Genomic DNA, 19,979 nt, shown 5'->3' with positions numbered 1-19,979 from the left:
CATACATACATATACGTTTACAAACATACAAGGGCTGCTCCAAAAGTAACGCCTCCTATTTTATTACATTGGCCCACAACATCAGAGGTGGATGTTGCTGGTACGGCAGCCGAGGCTGAACCTTCCCACCAATATTCTGTTACATGTTGTTGCCATGAGACAGATGGCAGCAGAGGGGCAGTCTGATGACAAAATGGCACCTAACATGGAACTGCATAATGAGCGAAGCTGTGGAACAGAATTCCTCCTTTCAGAAAGAATTGCACACACTGGCATTCATCAACACTTGCTGAACATTTATGGAGATCAAACAGTGGATGTGAGCACAGTGAGGCGGTGGTGGGTAGTATGTTTCAGCAGTGGTGGCAGTGACAGTGGGTCACCTCCACTGATGCAGAATTTACAAGCTCAGCATACAGGCTCTTGCTTATGGTTGGCAAAATTGCATAGTTAATGCTGGTGACAGGGTTGAAAAATAGTGTTTTGTAGCAGAGAATGTGCTCTATCAAATGGTGCTATTGTGCTGTTTGTATCTCTTGTAGTTTCCATGGAAATAAATTGGAGGCATTACCTTCAGAGCAACCCATATACATCTATACATACATATGTATACATCCACTGAATGCCATGCATATTCACATAAGAATGTATACGCATATTACACAATACTCCATAAGACTACAAAGATCATGACTCCTGAAGGACTCATTGCATTCATTTGCCTTCTTAGCCCAGCATGAGGCTGGCTGGTTGCTGGGGTCACAGCTACACGGTGGGGGGGGGGGGGGGGGGGGAGGGGTTGGAGAGAAGAGCTCTTCTTCACCCGTCTGTCCCTCCCCAAAAGGACACAGGGCTAGCAGAAGAAAAGGTAGTAAAGTGTCCTAACTGTGTGCATTTCGAAAAGACTTGGTAAGAAGACCATTTACCGCTTAACAAGGTGCCTTTCACAAGAAGGTGGAAACCAGTGAAACTATTGTTCTTTGTGTGGTTTTTCCATAGAGTGTTTCCAACTGCCTCAAAAATCCACTTTTAAAATAAACACCAGAATTCTTTTGGAGACACAAAGCGTTAGCAAATCTACTAAGGGTACAGAAAGCAGGTGTAAAGAATCAAAGGCTCTGGTACTGATCTTTTAACTACAATAAATCAGTCAGAGATTCTTTCAGTTCTTGAAACAAGCTGCTGGATAAAATGCTTTCAAAACATAAGCTATACTGCTTATACACTCTGAGTACTTAAGGGGTATTATGCTTTCTTTGGCACATAGAAATGATATAGAATACCAAAGCCAAACCAATGCCTCGATTTTGCCCTCTTCAGCCCCAGGTTCTTAGTTGTTCTTCATAAGGACAGTGGCCTCCTTCCTATTCCATCTGCATGGTTTCCCCATCTCTGTACACAGACAGAACTATTCCAAGATGGAAAACAAACAAAAAACAGTTGCATGGCCTCAGCATACACAATCACTATGCTAGCGGTGAAACCCTCAAACACAGGTAAGCAACGGGAGGACAATGGTCCACCTCACACACTCTGAGAAGCGCAGGACAGCCAGGCACAGTGCTAGGGCTGTGCTGTGGCACTGAGGCAGCACTCACACACATCTGCACGCCCATCAACTGCAGCAGGACTCAGATGTTGTAGAGCGCACCTCGGCGAGGTCAGATGCCCATCTGAATCAGTGCCTAAACACCCAGCCACAAAACTCACCTAACTTTAAGCATCCAGGTTGGAAAACCCTGTTCCATGCAGAACATGTGTTTTCAGAAGCATCCGCTCATTTTCCTGCTCAGTGATTCCCAAGTATCTCCCTTAACAAAAATTCTACCACTGCTGATCAAAATGTGGTATCCAGGTTAGTAACAGGAGCTAGTCAATTGAAAATGAAATGATACTGCTGTATAAAATTCTGCAATCACCAGATGATTTCTCAGTTTTATTATCCACATAAACAGACGTCCACACACACAAAGAAAATACATCAGCATCCCATGCCTTTAAAAAGTTCTTTTGGGGATGTAATTTTATATACCATTTTCTTGCATAAGATATAGCCAAATCCAATAATACTCCTAATAAAAAATACTTGCTTTCCTGAGACTATGAGGTTTGGCCTCTCCATCATCCAGACTTGAATTGCAAGTATTTTTAACTACCTTGAAACCAGCAACCATTTACGAAGCTACAGAACCTGCCACTGAAATAACTGGGAGGAAAATACCTATATGTAAACCGCAACCATGAAGCACAGTCCTGCAAGCAGAAAAATGTAATAATTACCACAAACAGTTCGAGTTGAACTTTGACAAGATTAAAAGCAGTAGCAAGTGCTAAGCCAGTAGACTGCTTCAAAATTTGGCTCAGATGCATGACACTTTGGCTGGATTTTCATTACAAGGACAGCGGCTATCAGGATTAAATGCATATGCTCCACTACCAAACAAACTCCCAAAACTATTTTGGATTCAGAGGAATATTCTGTAACAAGAATACTTTGCTCTCCTGTGTAAGAACACATACACAGACAGCACTGAAAGACATTAAGGAGACGATTAGAATCTACTGACGCCTAATTCTGAGTCCACAAACAATAAAAATACAAAAATATTAGACATATTTTCAAGCTTACTCAATAAATAATTTTCAATCCACACACGCTCACAAAAAAAAAAAAAGGTGAACCAAACATATTTTATTATACTTCAAAAGCCTAATACTTAAACGCATCTGGCATTGGACTACACCATTTAAGGCACTTCATGTGTGCTGGTGATTACATCAGAAAATATGGCTTAAAATATTTGTAACAACAGACTCAGGCTCTTTAAGAATACACAACTTTCTGCTCCTCATACTCACAATAATGATCCTGTGGCACTTTTTAATTATTCTTGCAGAACTTTGGCAACTATTCAAGAAATGTAATATCAACTTTGTTAATGGACTCCCAGGCTCTTTTTATTTACCAAAATATTGTTCACGCGAGGAGCACTTTTCAAAATGGGCCGCTCATCAATTCACTTCTGTGTCTCTTAGTACAGATGAGACCTTTCTGTATGTTTGCTGAAGTTTTATACTAGGAAAACTGAACACGATGGTATCAGAGGTAAAATGAACCATTAATGAATTCTTAGTCAGTGTTTTCACAAAACCTCCCTTTACTTTGCCTTTAATCACTATGAACAGCATCAACATTTCATTCTTAAGCTGAATTAATTAGTCCCACACTGGTTTGTTAATTCTGAATAAACACAATAAGGAGGTAAGCTGAAGCAGAGTGGCCACATTAGGGGCTGAGGAATGACAGAATGTTTTGCCTTCCCACTTCAAACTGTTATCACACTGCACGCATTCGCACTTACTTCTATGTGTATAAAACCCAACCGTCCCTCTCTGAATCTGCCTATCTCTGGAGGCAGATAAATCACTGTGAAGTTGCTCCTACAGCACTGCTAGCTGACCCAAAAGTGCTGATAACCAAACTGAATTTTGCCTTCACCCCAGATCCTGACAAAGCGATTTCAGAGCAGAAGCACACTCTTTTCTCTGGGTCTCCTGCATCAAACCCATCAGGCGTTTGCCTGCTTTTCTGTAATGCTCATGAAACTCAGGAGGCACTCTGCTTAAAACAAAGGCGAAATTTGCCTGCATGCTGCTCTTTCTCATAGCTTTAACTCAGGGATAGACACGTCATGTCCAGACAGATGTTTTCATTGTGAGAGGGCAGTGAACGTTTTAAGAGAGAAATAAATGTTTGTTTTCAAATGGGAAGGTTTCACAGCATCTTGCGATCAAGTCTCCATGCGGTTATTTGGAAGAATAACAAAACTAAGTTTTCTCTGCAGTCTGCTGATGTTTAACGTTGGATTAAGAACAGATTTCATTAACACTGGTAAAATACCGTTAAACTTATTAAAATCCCTACAAATCCACTCAGTGCACAGTTCTACTGTCCAGACAAGGGCTGCCTGTCCCTTCCCCTATCTCTGCCCACGTGCAGCTCTGTGCACTCATCACACATAGGACCACAAAGTTAAAAATCCTGAATGTAAGGTTATGTTTGAAACGTTTTATCTTTAGCTGCTATGCCAGCAACATGTGCAGATCATTTAGGCAAACCTATTTCTTTCAACAACCCTGCTTCTGCCCAGTGGGATTTGTGAATATCTTTTTTTCTTTTCCCCCTCCCAACAGTAACATTTCATTTTGCCTAATGACAGCAAGAAAAAAAAGCTGCTTTTGAGAGACAAGCAATTTCTGAGACTTGTGGTGTTCGGTGTAACTTTTCGTCTTATTTGCAACGAACTATTTTCTTCAAGTAGCAGACATAAAGAGAGGAAAACGTAGAGACGGGCACTTAAAACTGCAGATGCTCATCACTCCCAGGCACGACTGCTACTTTGGGTAAATCCCTTTTGTCTCGAGCTCTTTGCGCCAACCATTTAGCGCTGCGGTGCTGTGAGCAGAAGGCAGCGCTGGAGCAGGGGACAGACTGCTGCCTTTGCGCACTTGGATATTCTGCCCGAAACTTCTCCATCACCTATTCTGAAGCCGCTCCGGAATACAGAGCAGAGGAGTTTTCTGCAGGCGACACAGATCTATAAAAAACATGACCTGTGACAAAAATCAATGCGCTAATCTTAAACCAAACAGCAGTATCAGAGGCATAAAAAAGAGATAACCTAAGATAAAATGACCCCAAATTTACTTAGACTGGCTTGACAGGCTTTTTTTTCTTTAAAAAAAAAAAACAAAAGTCTGCCCGCACGTCCGGCAACAAGGCAAAAAATGTAATCCCCAGGTGACTTTTTACCCAAACACATGGATACCATTTGGAGCAGGACTGAGATTTTCCGATGTTAAAACATGGGGGAGAACTCCAGAAAAATTGCGCGAACCTCCCTCTCCCCGGAAGGTTGGTGCAGCGGCGCGCACAGCCCGCGGCAGCCGCCCCAGGGGCACGGCACCTCTGCGCGGGGCGCGGGCTGAGTCCCGCTCCTGTCGACACCGGCGGCGCCGCACTCCCCGCCCGGGCACGACCTCCCCCGAAGGGCCGCGGGGCAGCGCTCCGTCCTCAAGACGGGCTGAGGTTCCCTGCGGGCCGGCTCCCCGCTCCCGGCAGAGGAGCTCCGCGGGGCGCAGCCGCCCGGCGCCCGCGGCCCGAGCGCTGGAAGCGCCGATCTGCCGGGAGGGGAAAAAACGCCCCCCCCCTGCATCCCTCCCTCCTTTCTTTCCCCCGCCACTGTTCGCAGCCCCGGCCCACCGGAAAATAAAGTTTTCCGGCCCACCACGCGAACGGGGGCAGCTACCGCAGTCGCCGGGATGCGGGTGGCAGACCTGGGGCCGCTCACCGCCGTCTCCTCCCCGTCCCCGCGTACCTGGGGTTGGTGCTGTTCCAGTAGACGGCGTAGCGGTCGGCCACTGCCTTGGCGCCGGGCTCCTGCCCGCGCACGCACACCCACAGCGCCGCGACCGCCAGCAGCAGCATCTCCACGTGCGGCATCGCGGGGAGATGGATGCAGAAAAATTGGGAAGAGGTGGGGGGGAAAAAGAAAAAAAAAAAGGCAGAAGTAAAAAAAAGAAAGAAAAAGAAAAAGGAGGGTAGAAGGGACCGAGCCTTCTCGGGGTGCACGAGGGAGCAGGAGGGGATAGCCGCGAGCAGTGGGCTCCGCGCCGCGCCGCAGCGAGCGAGGCGCTTGCGGCCGCAGCAGCCGGCGGGGAGGCGCGGCCGCGGCGCTCAGCGGGGCTCAGCCCGGCAGCGGGCGGCGGACATTCACCGGGCGTCCCGCGCGGAGCCCCCGGCTCGGCATGCACCGGGCCCCGCGGGATGGGGGCGGCGCGGAGCGGGGCGCGGAGCGAGGTCCTCCCGCGAGCTGAGGGGTCCCGGCGCAGTGCGGTGCGAGCGGCCGGCGGCGGGGAGACGGGCGAGGAGTGGCGGCGCGTCTCAGCAGAAAGTTTGTGCCTTCCTTCCCCGCTCGAATGCCAAACAAACAAAGAGAAAAAAAATAAAAATAAAAAGAAGAGGGAAAAAAAAAGAGGAGGGGGAAGGGAGCAAAACCCCTGAGGAGTTTGTTCGCTGCGCTTGATGGAGTTGGGGAGCCTGTTCTGCAGCACAGTGTCTTGAAGGAGACTTTGTGGAGTGATTTTCTCGTCCTTCCTGTTCCTGGGCGGTGGATGCACCAAGGGCTGAGCAACAGCAAAGGCGGAAAAAAAAAAAAAAAAAAAAAAAAAAAAAGGAATGAAAAAAACAAGGGGAGGGAAACAGAAGGAAAAAAAAAAAGTGCGGCCAATCCAAGAAATATTGCGGCGTGGAAACCAAGGAGATGGAAACAAAAACTGTTTTATGAGAGGGCGTGGAAAAAAGCGAAGCCCCGGAGAAGCGCAGCACCAGGGCCGGGCCGGGCGTTCTGGCGCGGGGGCTCCGGCTGCCGCCTCCCGGAGCGCAGCGGTGATAGCGCAGGGTCCGGTCCCGGGAACATCAACTTCTGCGGAAGGACGGCAACGTGCGCGGCGGGGGGGAGAGCGAGAGGCGCCCGCCCCTCCGGTGACTACATATGGAGACGGGGCAAAAAACGCGGCTCCGCGCGGTCCCGCCCGCAGCTGCTGCCCGATCCCCTCCGAAGCAGCAGCAGCAGCAAGGAGAAACGCACCGCGCCAGCAGGCAAATAAATAAACTTGAATGCAGCGGCAGGCAGGGAGGGATCGCGGAGAGCGACGAGGATTGGAGGGGCAAAAGTCAGTTTTGCAAAAAAAAAAAAAAAAAGGAAAAAAAATGCTTTATGGGAGGAAAAAAAAAAACCTTCGCGCAGCCACGCCCCCTCGCCAGGGCCGGTCCCTCCGATGAGTGCGGACCCGGCGGCGGCGGCCCCGGGGAGCAGTGGCGTGACGCGGGACTGCGGGAACGCGCGCGCGTGCGTGCGGTGGCGGCGCGCCCCGTGCGTGCGTGCCCGAGACGCGGGGGAGGCCGGGCGCCTCGTGCCCGCGCGGTGCGGCGGGGCGGGGCGGGGCTCACCGCGCCGTTTGATTACGGATCGATTTTTTTTTTTTTTTTTTTTTTTTTTTTTTTTTTTTTTTCAGTTTTTGCACCCCTAGCCCATTGGCTCGTAGCTCGAGACAAGGGGGAGGCGGCGCGGCCGCCGTGGGGCTCTCCTCCCGCGTGCCCTACCCTCCAAGACCTGGCTGATGGAATTACCGGCAGGGTGGAGCGCTGCCCGGCAGTCCGTTGCCAACAGAGCTGTACGGCACGGAGCAGTGCCGGCGGGCAAGGCACGACTCGGCACAGCAAGGCACGAAACTCCCTCCCCCCTGCCGGCGGAGGCCCCGCAGCCCCGGGCAGGTGAGCGGCTCCGCAGGGCAGGGCCTCGCGGAGGGGCGGGGCCTCGCCCCGGGCCCCGCCGGCGTTGCCGCGGTGACGGCGGCCGCGCGGCGCCGCTCGCGCTGGGGCCTTTCGGAAGCGCCCTGACGCCCCCCAGCGGCGGGCGGTGGTGCTGCGGGGCGAGGCGGAGCCGGGCTGGGCACCGCCCCCCTGAGGAAGGGTCCCGCCTCTTCCTGCTTGATTTGTTTTTTGAAATTATTTTTCTTTTAGGGGTTTTTCTCAACGTGCAAAGATTAATCCTCACAACCCGGCCTCACCGGCATTTTCCCAGCACAGGATTCCTTTGCCCTCCTTTCAGAATTAACCAAGGGAAAGGACACACTGAAGTTGAGAAGAAATACCCCAGTTCCTTCATTTTTATTCCTTCTCGTTTTAGCAGAGGATATGTGCCATTTTCAAATCTTTCTCATTCCAGGCCCAGAGGTCTGTCTGAGCTTTGTCTCCCCGCGGTTGCCCCAGCCCGCTCACTGCACTCAGGGCTGCAGCCACCGGGTCCCCCCACCCAATGGCCCAGTACTGCACCCAACAGCAAACCACAAACATTTCTCTTATGTTTTCATTAAAAACAAACCAACATCCTTGCTTTCTCCTTTGTGTTCACTAATGTCCATGTATAGGAAAGGGCACGAACAGCAGATGCATAGGAATCACTGCTACAGTAGAAGAAAAGTGAAACAAGCTTTTTTTCTTTTATTTTTTCCTGAATAAAAGTTTTCAGCTTTGTTTGTTGGGGGAGGCTAACATTTTTTTTCTCTTTGTCCATTTGCCTTGTGAGGAATATTGCAGAATATGTGTTGTTCCTGCTCTTCCTGGGCACTTTGGTTGTTGTACGCATACAGGTGTGTGAAAAGCTATCCATAACTGCATAAAAAAAGAAAGTCAGAAAAGGATATGACAGGAATTTTTTTTTTTTTTCCTGCTTTCCTTCGCAAGCAAGCTGTGTGTGGCTGTATCTTATCGGCTTATGGACAGTAAAAACACATAAATCCTTTGGACCAAAGTAAGAGGGAAATTAATTCTGCATTCAAATGGGTAATACTTTAATGAGCAGAAAGTGGCTTTTTTGTTACACCATGACCCATCTCACAGACACACCAAATGCCCCGAACTCACAGCTCCTAGTCTACTCTCTGCTTTTGCTTTTACAGACTAAACAAGTACTGATTTCATCGCTATAAACTGCCTCTGTATTCCAATACCCTCTGCTTTAGCCTTCGATCAGCAGAAGCATACAGATAGATGACAAATGATTTGACATCAGACTGTTCTGACTGCAGTATTTAGGGAAAAAATGGTACATAGGCACTGCCTATGTACTCAGGGTCTGCAGCTGCCTCTGAGAAGCTTCTGTAACAGCCTCTGGATCTCCACCTTCCCAGCGCTAATCGGTATTTAACAGACACTTTACAGCATGTACTTGCTTGATAGTAGCTTAGATTTTCAGTGTATTGGATATACAGTGCAACGGTTGCTATGTTGATTGATCACGTCCCTAAAAATAATTAAACCAAGCACAGCTCCAGGCATTGTCTCAGGGAGAAGTGATAAATCTGTGGATTTTCTTTTCTTACTGATTTCCTTTAAAAATATACATAGTGTTTCTGTCATTATTCAGCAATACTTACTGTCTTAAATAGATACAAATGACTCCAGGGAAGAAGCTCATCTGCATTACTCATGTAAGTAGTATTGTTAATTTGTTTTGCTGATTTCACAAGTGCCATTCAGCACCTATGGAAAAGAAAATAGCACAGATATTACTACATAGTTTATTTTCCAGAAATTTGAGTAGAGCTTCAGAAGTAAAAGTAGTGCAGCCCAGCCCTGCTTTCTCTGAAGTTAACTTCACTGACTTGCACTGTCAGTTACAAGAATAAAGCTAATGTTTTCCCTTATCTTAAAAAAAGAGATAAGAACTTTCTGAAGAAATGGATTCAGACTGCAAACAATTTCAATCCCAAATTGCATTTCATGTTTTCTTCTTTATTTTATAGCAGTATTATTTTTTAAATTGTGTCATTTCATTTCAGTACAATTTGAAAAAAAAAGTGGGACACTAAATATGTAATTCTATCTTGAGTCTGTGTTTAAAAATCATTTTGATATTTTGTATTAAGTCTGCCACACAAAACTGCATCTTCTTTGTTTATCTGTTACATGTGTTTTTCGTTACCAGAAAATATCAGGATTCCTTGCCTTTTTAATTGCTTTCTGATCCCATAAGTCTGTTCCTAAAGCAATCTTAGCTTAGAAGCGATCTCAGCTTCAAGTTTTGCATTTTAGTAACTGAAGGGAATAGTTAGCCGTTATAAATTCTCTCATCTTTTACCATAATTCCTGATACCGTAAGTTGTCAAAAAGTTATGCAGAACAAAATCTGAAACTAATTTCCATATGAGAAGAGGAGGTTTCAAAGGCATAAATAGTACTGTTAGAGAGACTTCCTGAACTCTCTGTGGAGAAATGTATTAATTATCTGATCGCAGTGGACAAATATTCTTAAGTCAGGTCTGAGGTTTCTGTCTAGGTGATCTCTCTGACTTAAAAATATGTTTTCTTTCTCAGATGTATTTGCTTAGGAGAGACTGTGTGTATTGCATACACTTTATTATTATTATTATTTATTTATTCATCTGTTTTGTGAAAGGAATAAATAATCCTTCAGAAGAGAGCAGAATGAAATGGCTGCAGAAGAACCTGACCCAGGACTTGTTTGTGTGTGTCAGTATTTTCTGCTGGCCAGAAAAAGGAGTATTAAATGAAGATTCTTGGTTTTCTTTTATTAAACTGTCTGGCTCTGTCTCTCTCCCTCAATTTGCTAACACTCATTCTCCACTTTATTAACCAGAGATAACGTATATGCCTGCTTTACTGTATTAAGGGTGCAAGACTTTATGTTTTCAGATGTTCAGAGGGCTAACATTGAGATCCTTCTCTTTACTGAAAAACAAAGAAAGAAGGAAAAAGTAACACAAAATACATAAATTATAGGCAACTTTTGGGGGAACGTTGTCCAGAGACATTTTCCAGATTCTTAATGCATTCAGAAAACCGTTTGTATTTCTTTAACAAGATGGTTCTTAAGAATTTTTTGTTGTTTTTAATGAAAATTATCTACAATTATCAACCTTGTTTTCATTGCAAGTTGTCAGTTAAATCCTGCATGTCTGCCTGAACAATCAGAAGACCTCAGCTCACAAATCAGGCACAAGCTGTTCAGCCTATATCAATTCTGATGCTATTGTGAAAACTTAAAAAGTTTAATATAATGAGGGAAAATACAAGGAGAAGGCAGAGCATTTCCTGGCTTCGTACTGATATTTTATGATTTTTTTTTCTAATGTTTGAGCTAGAAGAATTACAAGGGAAGAAGTTCTCAAAAGTGGAAGAAGGGTACTTAGAAACAGTGTAAGAATCTACTTTGAAGTTTACATCTAATGTTCCCTCCATATATACAGCTGATAACTTGGCTACAGTGTGTTACCATTCAAGTTTGTGTTTGCCTGTACAAGTGCTTTTTTCCTGTTTATGAAATATCTAACTATGAGGAATTATGTTGTTGACATACTTTCAAGAGCTCTAAATTCATGTCTATATGAAATTGAAATATTTTGAGAGCTGTTATTTTAAAAGTCCACATGAAGGCTTTTATTTCTGCCCAGTCAAGATTCTCTGTATAGTTTTGGGCTTTACAAAAATTAAAGCACATTATACTGATTTGTCATTAGCATCAAGTCCGTAAGGATAACTGAAATAGCCCAACAATTACACCAAAGCAAGAGAATGCATGGATATAACTTATAGCTTCCATTTTTTCCATTCAGTCAGGCTCTTCCACAGTGTCCAAATTGAAAAACATTGAATAAAAGATCTTTTCAAATGACTTTTGAAAGCTATTGCTCAGTCAGAAACTACTACAGAGCCAGTATCTTAAAACAACTTCAATTTTGGTCTTATCACTGTAAAATCAAGTACTTGCAAGGTGCAATAAATATTATGTAGATTATGCAAAACCAAAGTATAAGACAAGAAAAACAAATGGATTCAGCAGACAGAATGAATATAGTTATCCCAAAGATTCCTGCCCACTCCTACAAAAAGCTCGGCATAGAACTATACACATTATGCAGATTATGTTACATCACCAGGTTCTCATTTCAGTATCTGTGCATTCCAGTGATGGCATGGCAGGAATGAAACCGGCTAAGGTAAATAATAATCCTGTTTAACCTTGTGATATTTTTATGTGATATTTTGTGATATTTGCTGTTTAAACGCATATGCCGAGACCATGTTTTTCGAGACTCTGCGTGATGGAAGTTAGCTTTTCAGGACGCTTTCTGTACGCTGAGCGACTGTAGCTGGAGTACTCTAGAACAGCAGTGTTTGCTTAGGAGCCCTGCTTTCAAGCAGGCTTTTCAAAACAGAAGGTTGTTTAAAACCAAACCAACACTAAGGAACAATTACAACAGCAAAAGATAACCAGAAAAATGAGGTAGAACTAAAATACTGAATTCAAAATAATATATGACAAGAAACAGGTGTTTTCAGGTGCTTGTGGTTCTTCTTGCAGTAACACATTGATCAGCAGTACCCTTCTAAAGGGCATGCTGTCTTTTGTCTGTTGCTCGTTGTGTGGGAAAGACAGCTAGCTGTTTCTTTTTCCATGTGTGTTCAGATAAGTGGAGAAAAACAAGCAGTAGAAGATCAGCACAGGGATGGACCACTGTCATCATTTGGAAACCCTGTACTTGACTGCCTTTGAGCCCAATGCGGTATATATGATTATTAATTCTGATTATCAGTAACACTCATTACGAGAGTAAAATAAAAAAAAAAAATCCCAAGATAACCTTTAACACTTTTTAGAATTTAATCAACATTCAGAATCCAATTTAAGTCTGCAGAACTGCAATGATTATTCTTGTTGCTCATTTCGCATATGAATCATAAACCATCAAATCATAAGCTGCAAAAACCCTGTGCTTGCTTGTGCGTATCTTCCTGTGCATAGCAAAATCTTAGGCTTTGACATCAATCCCTCCTCATATAGCACCACCTGTCAACTAACATTATTCACATTAGTGAAAATGAATCAACAGGAGAAAAAAAAGAAAGAAAGAAAAAAGAAAACCAAAGAGCTGCAAAGTAGGTTATTAGAGATCATGCTGCAACTCTGCTCTCTTTGCTCTGTTACGTAGCACAAGGCACAGCTAGAGTTTATGGTCTAAAGACAGCTCTCAGAAGTTTGTATGCAAAGCTAGCTAAATAAAGCATAACTTAGTCCTTCCATCTAAAAAATGGAAGAGCTCCTTTGCTAATGCAAGCTTTGTGTGCAGTACTGTTAGGGAGCCATTTGCAGAGGAGCTACTTCCTTCTGCGGAAGCAACAATGAGTTGTTGTGTGCCACAGACAGCTCGTGCCTGATGTGAGCGGTTGTCGTCAAGGGGCTGTCAGCATGGCTTGAAGGCCACCTCTGCACAAAATGGCTGCAGCTTCTCTCCAGTGCTTGTTTGCTTTGTAGGTAAACCTGTGCCATTGGTATTGCAGCAATGGAGCAAAGTTTTTTCATATAGTGGAGAAAACCTTAAAAAAAAAGAACAAACAGAAATGGGATTGATATAGTAGTTACAATTAATTATCAAGCAAATTCTGGAGAAGTCTGTGTGCAGCTATGCACCTGTGAAAGTCTTAGCAGGATGAGAAAAATCTCATAGGTTTCAATAAAGAAAAACTGAAGACGTTTACTTTAGGCGATGTGAAAAACAACTGCAATGTCTTCAGCTATTCTCTTTGTACTACAAGAGTATTCCCTGTGAAAAAAGTCTTTGGAATCACAAAACTAAGAGAATCTCAGAATCACAGAATCGCAGAGGTTGGAAGGAACATCTGGAGATGATCTAGTCCAAACACCTACTAAAGCAGGGTCAATAGAGCAGGCAGGCTGCAGTCCCCTAGAACAGGTTGCAGTCCATCCTTCCATTTAAAAATACGTTTCAATACAGCTTGCAGAGTTAAGTTTGAAGAGTGAACCATAAGCGTTTTGTAAATGGCAGGACAAGTAAAATCTCACATTCATGACCAGGCTCCTGCCATCTGCAGTCCAATGTTTGTGCCAATTCCACTATACAATAGAAAGAGAGGAGTTATCAAAGACATTTCAGAAGACAACTAAGCCACAACTTCAAAGAGACAGGCTTGAAAGATGGGAGGAGGACAACATTTTCTTTATTACTAAATCAGTTATGTCTACTAGCATATCACTTCTGCTGCAGGTTTCTTAAGCAGCCTTCTCCTTTGCGTCCAGCATAGTGAGTTTGGCTGACTCTTGAATTCCAATAGACTAGACTCAGCCAAACAAGAACATAGTAGGATTAGCTGCCATGTGTGATCTTTGCCAACAAAACAGACGTCAGCTTGACAAATGCCAGCCTGGTAATGGCCATCGAAAGTCAGATGCAGAAAAAGAATAAGGCTTAAATTTTTTAAGGCTGCTTCACAAGACTTTGATTCTCATCATCAGGGAAACTGCTGTGGATACTGTAGAGAATGAATTTATAAAAACATTGCAGAAATTTGAATGACATCTTCTGCTTTGTGCCCATTCTAAATGAATATTATTCTCCTTGTCATCAGCCATTCCACAGTCTCACAAAGCATTGTAACAGTAAAGAAAAAATTAACTATGAGAGTTTTCTTTCCTAGATCTTAATCTCAAAATATATGAGGTCACACAGTTGACTCAAAAAGAGAGAAAGTACTTCTTTTGACACTCACAATCCTTCATTTCATTATGATTTTTTAATGTGTTCCATCTCAAATTAGCTTTTGCACAGATTTTGCACTACTTAATGTAAATTGTTCATGAAAATATTACTTTTTGAAATTGAAGTCACAGAAGTCTTATATAGTTAAGAAATTAATTTCCCATCTTTTTGACAATCATTTGCTTTTACTGTCCTTCATCTTGGACTTCTGCCTTATGCACCTCAAAGACATGCATCTTATATTTGACAATGGAAAGGTGTTCTCAGAATTAATTATATCAAACTCTCATTTCAAAGTGAAGAAATCTGAGAAGATGCTGCAATCCAGCTGACAGATGGCTAAAGAACTGTTCTGAAATGTAAGACTATCTTACAGTTGTAGAGGGGAAATGCCAAAGTCAAGAACTGAGTAATTACTCATAAATCATAAAAGGGTAGAAATAAGATCATGAGAAGTATTCATAACCAGATTTCTTAATAAGAAGGGATTATTAATATCTTACAAAATCCACTGTGCATTCCTTATGTTAGCATTTTTGCATAAATAAAAGAAAGCAAACTGTAACTGTTCAATACTTTTGAAATCCTTTGTTGGCAGGCATATGGCAGAATCGGATTGGAAAATCATGTTCCTCTAAAGGCTGCTGATGAAATCAACAAACTTGCTATCACTTATGGCAGTAAAAAGATTTTCCTCTTGAGTGACAGTTGCTGTTATCTGTCATGCAAACATTGTGACACCTCCTCCAAGCAAAGAAATAAGAATAACAATTAATTTTGTATAACTGTTAAACCTTACCTCACAGAAGAAAAAAAAAAAAAAGGAAAGAAAAAATTAGAAAAAGAAAAGAAGGAAAAGAACAAACAAACAAACAAAAAAAGCCACCAGCTGACAAATTCAGAACATGAAACTGGATATCTGAAGTCAACAATCACAGTCATTTTTTCATACTATGTTACCCAAGATTTGATCAGTTTGCCATTCCTTTTATATGTTCTATGGTTTTATGGTTCATATGGTTCATATGGTTATATGGGTTCTAAAAGAATTTTATCAGAAGAAATTTGGCACATAATTTATCACTGTATCTTCCCACGTAACAAGCCCTTAAGGTTAAATTCTGCATTTGCCTATATGGTCTAATAAACAACAAACTGGATGTTCTTTATTCCAACGCAGTGCACAACAAGAATTGTGGCTGCTGAATGGTAGCACAGTTAAACTCTCCTCTCCTAGGAGGCACTGAGTGAGGCTTCCACATGCTGAGCATCTACCTCTTTTCTCATTAACTTTCAGAGCAGTTAAGGATGACTTGAGTTTTACAGGAGCAAATTTGATGAGATTAGGCCTGCAGCAAGTACATCTTCCATGAGTTCCAGTAAAAGAAAATGAACGTATTGTTCGAAAACATTACTGATGGAGCCCAGAATCCATGCAAATCATCAGAGGAGCAGCTTGCAAGTCTCTTTTGAGAAATGTAGCAGAAAATACTTGGCACAGTAATATGCAGACCTGCTGCAGCAGGGTTTCTCTTGCATGGCTTGTACCTGTAAGACAGTGCTCTACTGCATAGGTATTAGAACTTAAGGGATTTTTGTGTCTCTTTGTAAATTTAAATATGTGATGGAAGAGAAATCAAGATTAGTAACATGTATGATAAATTGTTGTTAATATTTGGAAAGGTTATGTGAAAAAAAATAAAGAATATTCAGTTGGGTTAAAGTTTTACCTGCAAACTTATGCTTGCCAACAAAAATATTGTGGGCTGCAGGTCATGTAGTACATGTTGTTTAATGTAACTGGGCAAAACAGCAAAGGATATCATTATACTACAGTGAATAACCCTGTGGTATACAGCCTGATATGACTGTTTATATTAGTAGGCTAAATATGAAAATCCAGTCTTTTTGCAATAAAGTCCCCCTTTCATATATATGTAATCTCTCTCCCTCTGAAAGAAAGCTTTTTTTTTTTTTTTTTTTTTTTTCCTGAAAATCCTGAAAGGTTAATCGTGGTTTAAAATAAGTAACTCTCAATTTTTCCTCTGTGGTCATCAATTCCACTTCTCCAAAGAACCTCATAAAGACAATGGGACCAATGCCAAAACAAAAATTAAATGCTCATGTGATCCCCAAGGGAAGACATACTTTAACTATGAAGTATTCTCACAAGAAACCTTGTAAACCTTACATTAAAGTGAATGATCTAGAGTTTGTGGCATTCACATTTGTTGCTCTGACAGCACTGTTTATCAAAATAACAACAATTTTCAAAGAAAGAATAGTTAATTTGGGCTATATTGCTTTTCTGTAGGAAAGAACCTATAAATAATAAGTTCAGTAAGTTTTTGGTTTAGTTTGCAGTTCATCTAGTTTGTTCTGCAGCAGTCAGTTAATCCCTTCAAAGTATCATCTATTCGTTAGCTCGTTATTTTCTCTAAGCATAGACGGAATATATTAAAACTATTTGGAAGCATTTAAAAAGAAAAAAGCTTGGAAAAGAATAGTACCCTGTATGTCAGCCCTTTAGAGATCAGAAAAAAAAAAGAAACACAACAGATGCTTTGTTGTATTGTTTCCCAAGATACTACTGTCCCTTCCTTTTTTCCTCATCTGCTGTATTTATCCGTGTTTCTTACACTCATTTAAGGAACTGCACTTAAAAAGCAAGTCAAGTTACATTTGACAGCTATAGCTGCACTCGTATTACCCTGATATTCTCTAGCTTCTCTTTGCTTTTGTTACTGATTTGTAAGAGCTGGCTGTAATTTGGTAGCATTCATTTAAAAGAAGTGGCAGTTTAACATCAAAAGATATAGAATCAGTAAAGGTCTCAGATTTGCACAAGGTTTCCACGTATACAATATGCTATTGTTTGTACTGCATATGCATAACAATTGTTTGAAAGTATTCAGCTTTGCTTGCCAGTAAGTTCTCAGTCATGTGTGCAGGCCTAGACTTTTTTACAGTTGGAGTTTTTTATTTGGTCTGCTTAGAAAGATAGCAGCAAAATTCCTCCTGGACTGCAGAGCAAACTGGATTTCACCCAGAATGAATAAGCAACCTAACAGCACTAAACAGTGAATCTGCAATATACATCAAAATGGCTTCAAATCTTGGAATACTGTGCCAGATTCCCTAATATAAATGTCTTTTATTTGTAGATAACAGGGAAAATATATATATATATATGTATAGATATAAATAGATTTTGAAGCTTGCAATTTTCACTCCAAGGTATAGCAGAAATGTTTTTGATTTATTGCATATATACTGCAGGTATAAAAGTAGATCTTGGTTAGTCAAGAACCATACAGGAGAATATATGGAAAATACAGCTGGTTGTAAACAAGGGAAAATATGTAAGGCTGAATATAAGCAGGAGTGAAATTATGCATAATAGTCAGTCTTATATTAGCAATTTCACTTGACATTATAAGCAAACAGAAGATAATTCAAGCAGGCATGGAAGTCATAATGATCTAGCTGCAATGAGCTGGCTCACAGTTATTCAAGCCATGATGTGCAGCAGGTTTGTATAGGTGATTGTGTGGCAGGGTCAACTACAGTAGCCTCAGTCCCTGGAAAGCAATTTCTTGTTGAATTCTTGTCTTTCTGACAGTCACCGCTGCTAACCTGCCCTGAAGCATGGCTTACTGGCAGAGGTTGCCCAGAGAAGCTGAGTATGTCCCATCCCTGGAGGCATTCACGGATGGGGTCCTGGGCAGCCTGATCACTAGATCACTAGCAACCCCAGCCATGGCAGGGGGCTGGAACTGGATGGACTTTAAGGTCCCTTCCAATCTAAACCATTGCATGATTCTGTGTTTCTTTGTGTGACCTCACAGGGACAACAGTTTTCAAACGTCATGTTTAGTTACTCAACAACTTAAGTACATTTCACAAAGGAAGAGGAGGAATAGTTCTAGCTTCCAGTTTTTGCTGGGTGTTAGAGGCACATGGGCTCAGAACTTTCCTAGAAGCATCCACGACATTTGCATAGGTCTCATAGGTCCCTGGAGCTAGGGATGGCTGAGGGTTACAGATCATGGCAAGCTCAGCAGGCTGTCACTCACTCGTATAGCACTGTGATGGTGTAGTGCTGATGCCAAGGCCTCCATTTCCTTTCTGTAAGCTCTCTTCAGCAGTTCTTCTGCAGTAAACAGGATGACTTGCCTAATGGCACCGTGGCTCCTGTAGGACCCATTCCATCAAGTAACCAGACTGAAATACTGCAACATTGCCTTCATTCTCCATGGGTGCCCAGAATGCTCCTCTGCTAGGAACTGCACCAGGACCAAGCTGCTCAACTCAGGAAGTATGCCACATGGAAAACACAGTGGCTGACATGCCTTAGTGCTTTCCGTCCATTTCAGTGGGTTTCTCTTACTGCCAGTTTAATGGAATGCTGCAGACAACAGGGAGAGTTGACTCCCTGGGGAAGCACAGGAAGGGGAGAGACAAAATGTGACAAGCAGTCGATTTGTATCACTACAACTCTGAGGCTCTGGTGGAACTTCACCACTGACTGTAGTGACTCCGGCAGCGGGTGCTGATCCAGGCCGGACAGTTGGTGCAGCTGGGCACTGTGCCAGGGGTGGGGTGGGCAGGGGGCCTAGAATGCAGCTCCCTGGGCCTGCTGCCTGCTGAGCTGAGCTGGGCTGGGCCATGCTGGGCCATGCTGGCTGTGTGGGGCTGCATTCCCCCTGTGGACACCTCAGCTTCATGGGACTGTGCGCCTTGCCTCCTTGGTTCAGATCCGTTTGGTCCCTTACTTTGTAAATACTGAATGAATGACACCTGAATGCTCTTAAATTAAATGGTGGAAGCTGCACTATCCAGGATATAACACAGTTGTTACAGTTACAGGGTAATCACAATCTGCACTTTACAGCAGTCCTTTACCAGATTGGTGTTTGTTTCTTGCTCAACCTTTTACAACTCATTTAACCTCTCTGATCAGTACCTTAGGAATCTGCACAGTAGAGGTAGTAATAATCACCTACGTTTCACCAGTATTGAGGGAATTAATTAATTAATTTTTTTAAGCATATAAAATTCCTTGTATGAAAGGAATTTTCCTAAATTAAAAATAATAATAATAAATTCTAGTACAGTCAATTTTAAATGCCCAGATGGATGAATGTAATAATTCATCTGATCTTTAGTATATCATAGTCCTTATAAATTCACTCCAGTTGACCTATATGATTGCTTAGGAGTTTCTCTCCTAAAATTATGTCTAGTCTCAGATTTTAAAAGTTTGAGGGATACACAATCTGATCTCCCTGGACAGCTGGTGATACTACAAAGCTAGCTGCTACACTACTGGATCAAATTTGCTGAGCTGCAGCTTTCACCTCTTTTGATTTCACCTACCCTTTGTCTGCTAGACAAAGCGCTCTGTTATCATCTTGTATCTTCTTTTCTAGTTGATGCTTATGTTTCCTCCTGACTGAAATGTCTCTTTGATAAACTGGACCAACTTGAGTGACTCTAGGAGCTCACTAATAATCAGCTTTAGAGATTTTCTTTCATTCCTGTAGTTCTTCAGTGAACATTTTCCAGATTTTCAGCTTTTGTGTGTGTGTGTGTATGGATACTAGAACTGGATGCAAATGGATTCAGGCAGCCATATAAAGGCAACAGATCTTCTTTCTTCTCACAGGTACGTATTTCCTTGCCTACACCTCTGACTACTGCATTATCTCTACGAGTAAGGTTGAATCAAATAAATAAAGAGGCTTGTAAGCACTTGATTTTTTCACCCTAAAGAGGGACTTTTAAGCCTTTTAAGGTTTCCAGTCTGCCAAAATGACCCACTTTTCTCTATCTCA

At 42.6% G+C, this 19,979-nt stretch overlaps 1 protein-coding gene across 2 annotated transcripts in view; it reads right to left on the bottom strand.

Annotated features, from left to right (window-relative positions):
* The window catches only part of EFNA5 (ephrin A5), a 208,005-nt gene extending 202,466 nt beyond the window's left edge, over nt 1-5,539 (bottom strand). For both annotated transcript variants that reach the window (XM_021380206.1, XM_021380207.1), the window contains exon 1: nt 5,379-5,539. In XM_021380206.1, the coding sequence (XP_021235881.1) occupies nt 5,379-5,503 (125 nt within the window). In that variant the 5' untranslated portion in view covers nt 5,504-5,539. The remainder of the gene's footprint in view (nt 1-5,378) is intronic.

This window comes from Numida meleagris, chromosome Z, assembly GCF_002078875.1.
Source record: "Numida meleagris isolate 19003 breed g44 Domestic line chromosome Z, NumMel1.0, whole genome shotgun sequence".
Lineage (NCBI taxonomy): Eukaryota > Metazoa > Chordata > Aves > Galliformes > Numididae > Numida > Numida meleagris.
This window is presented reverse-complemented; position numbering and strand designations above follow the sequence as displayed.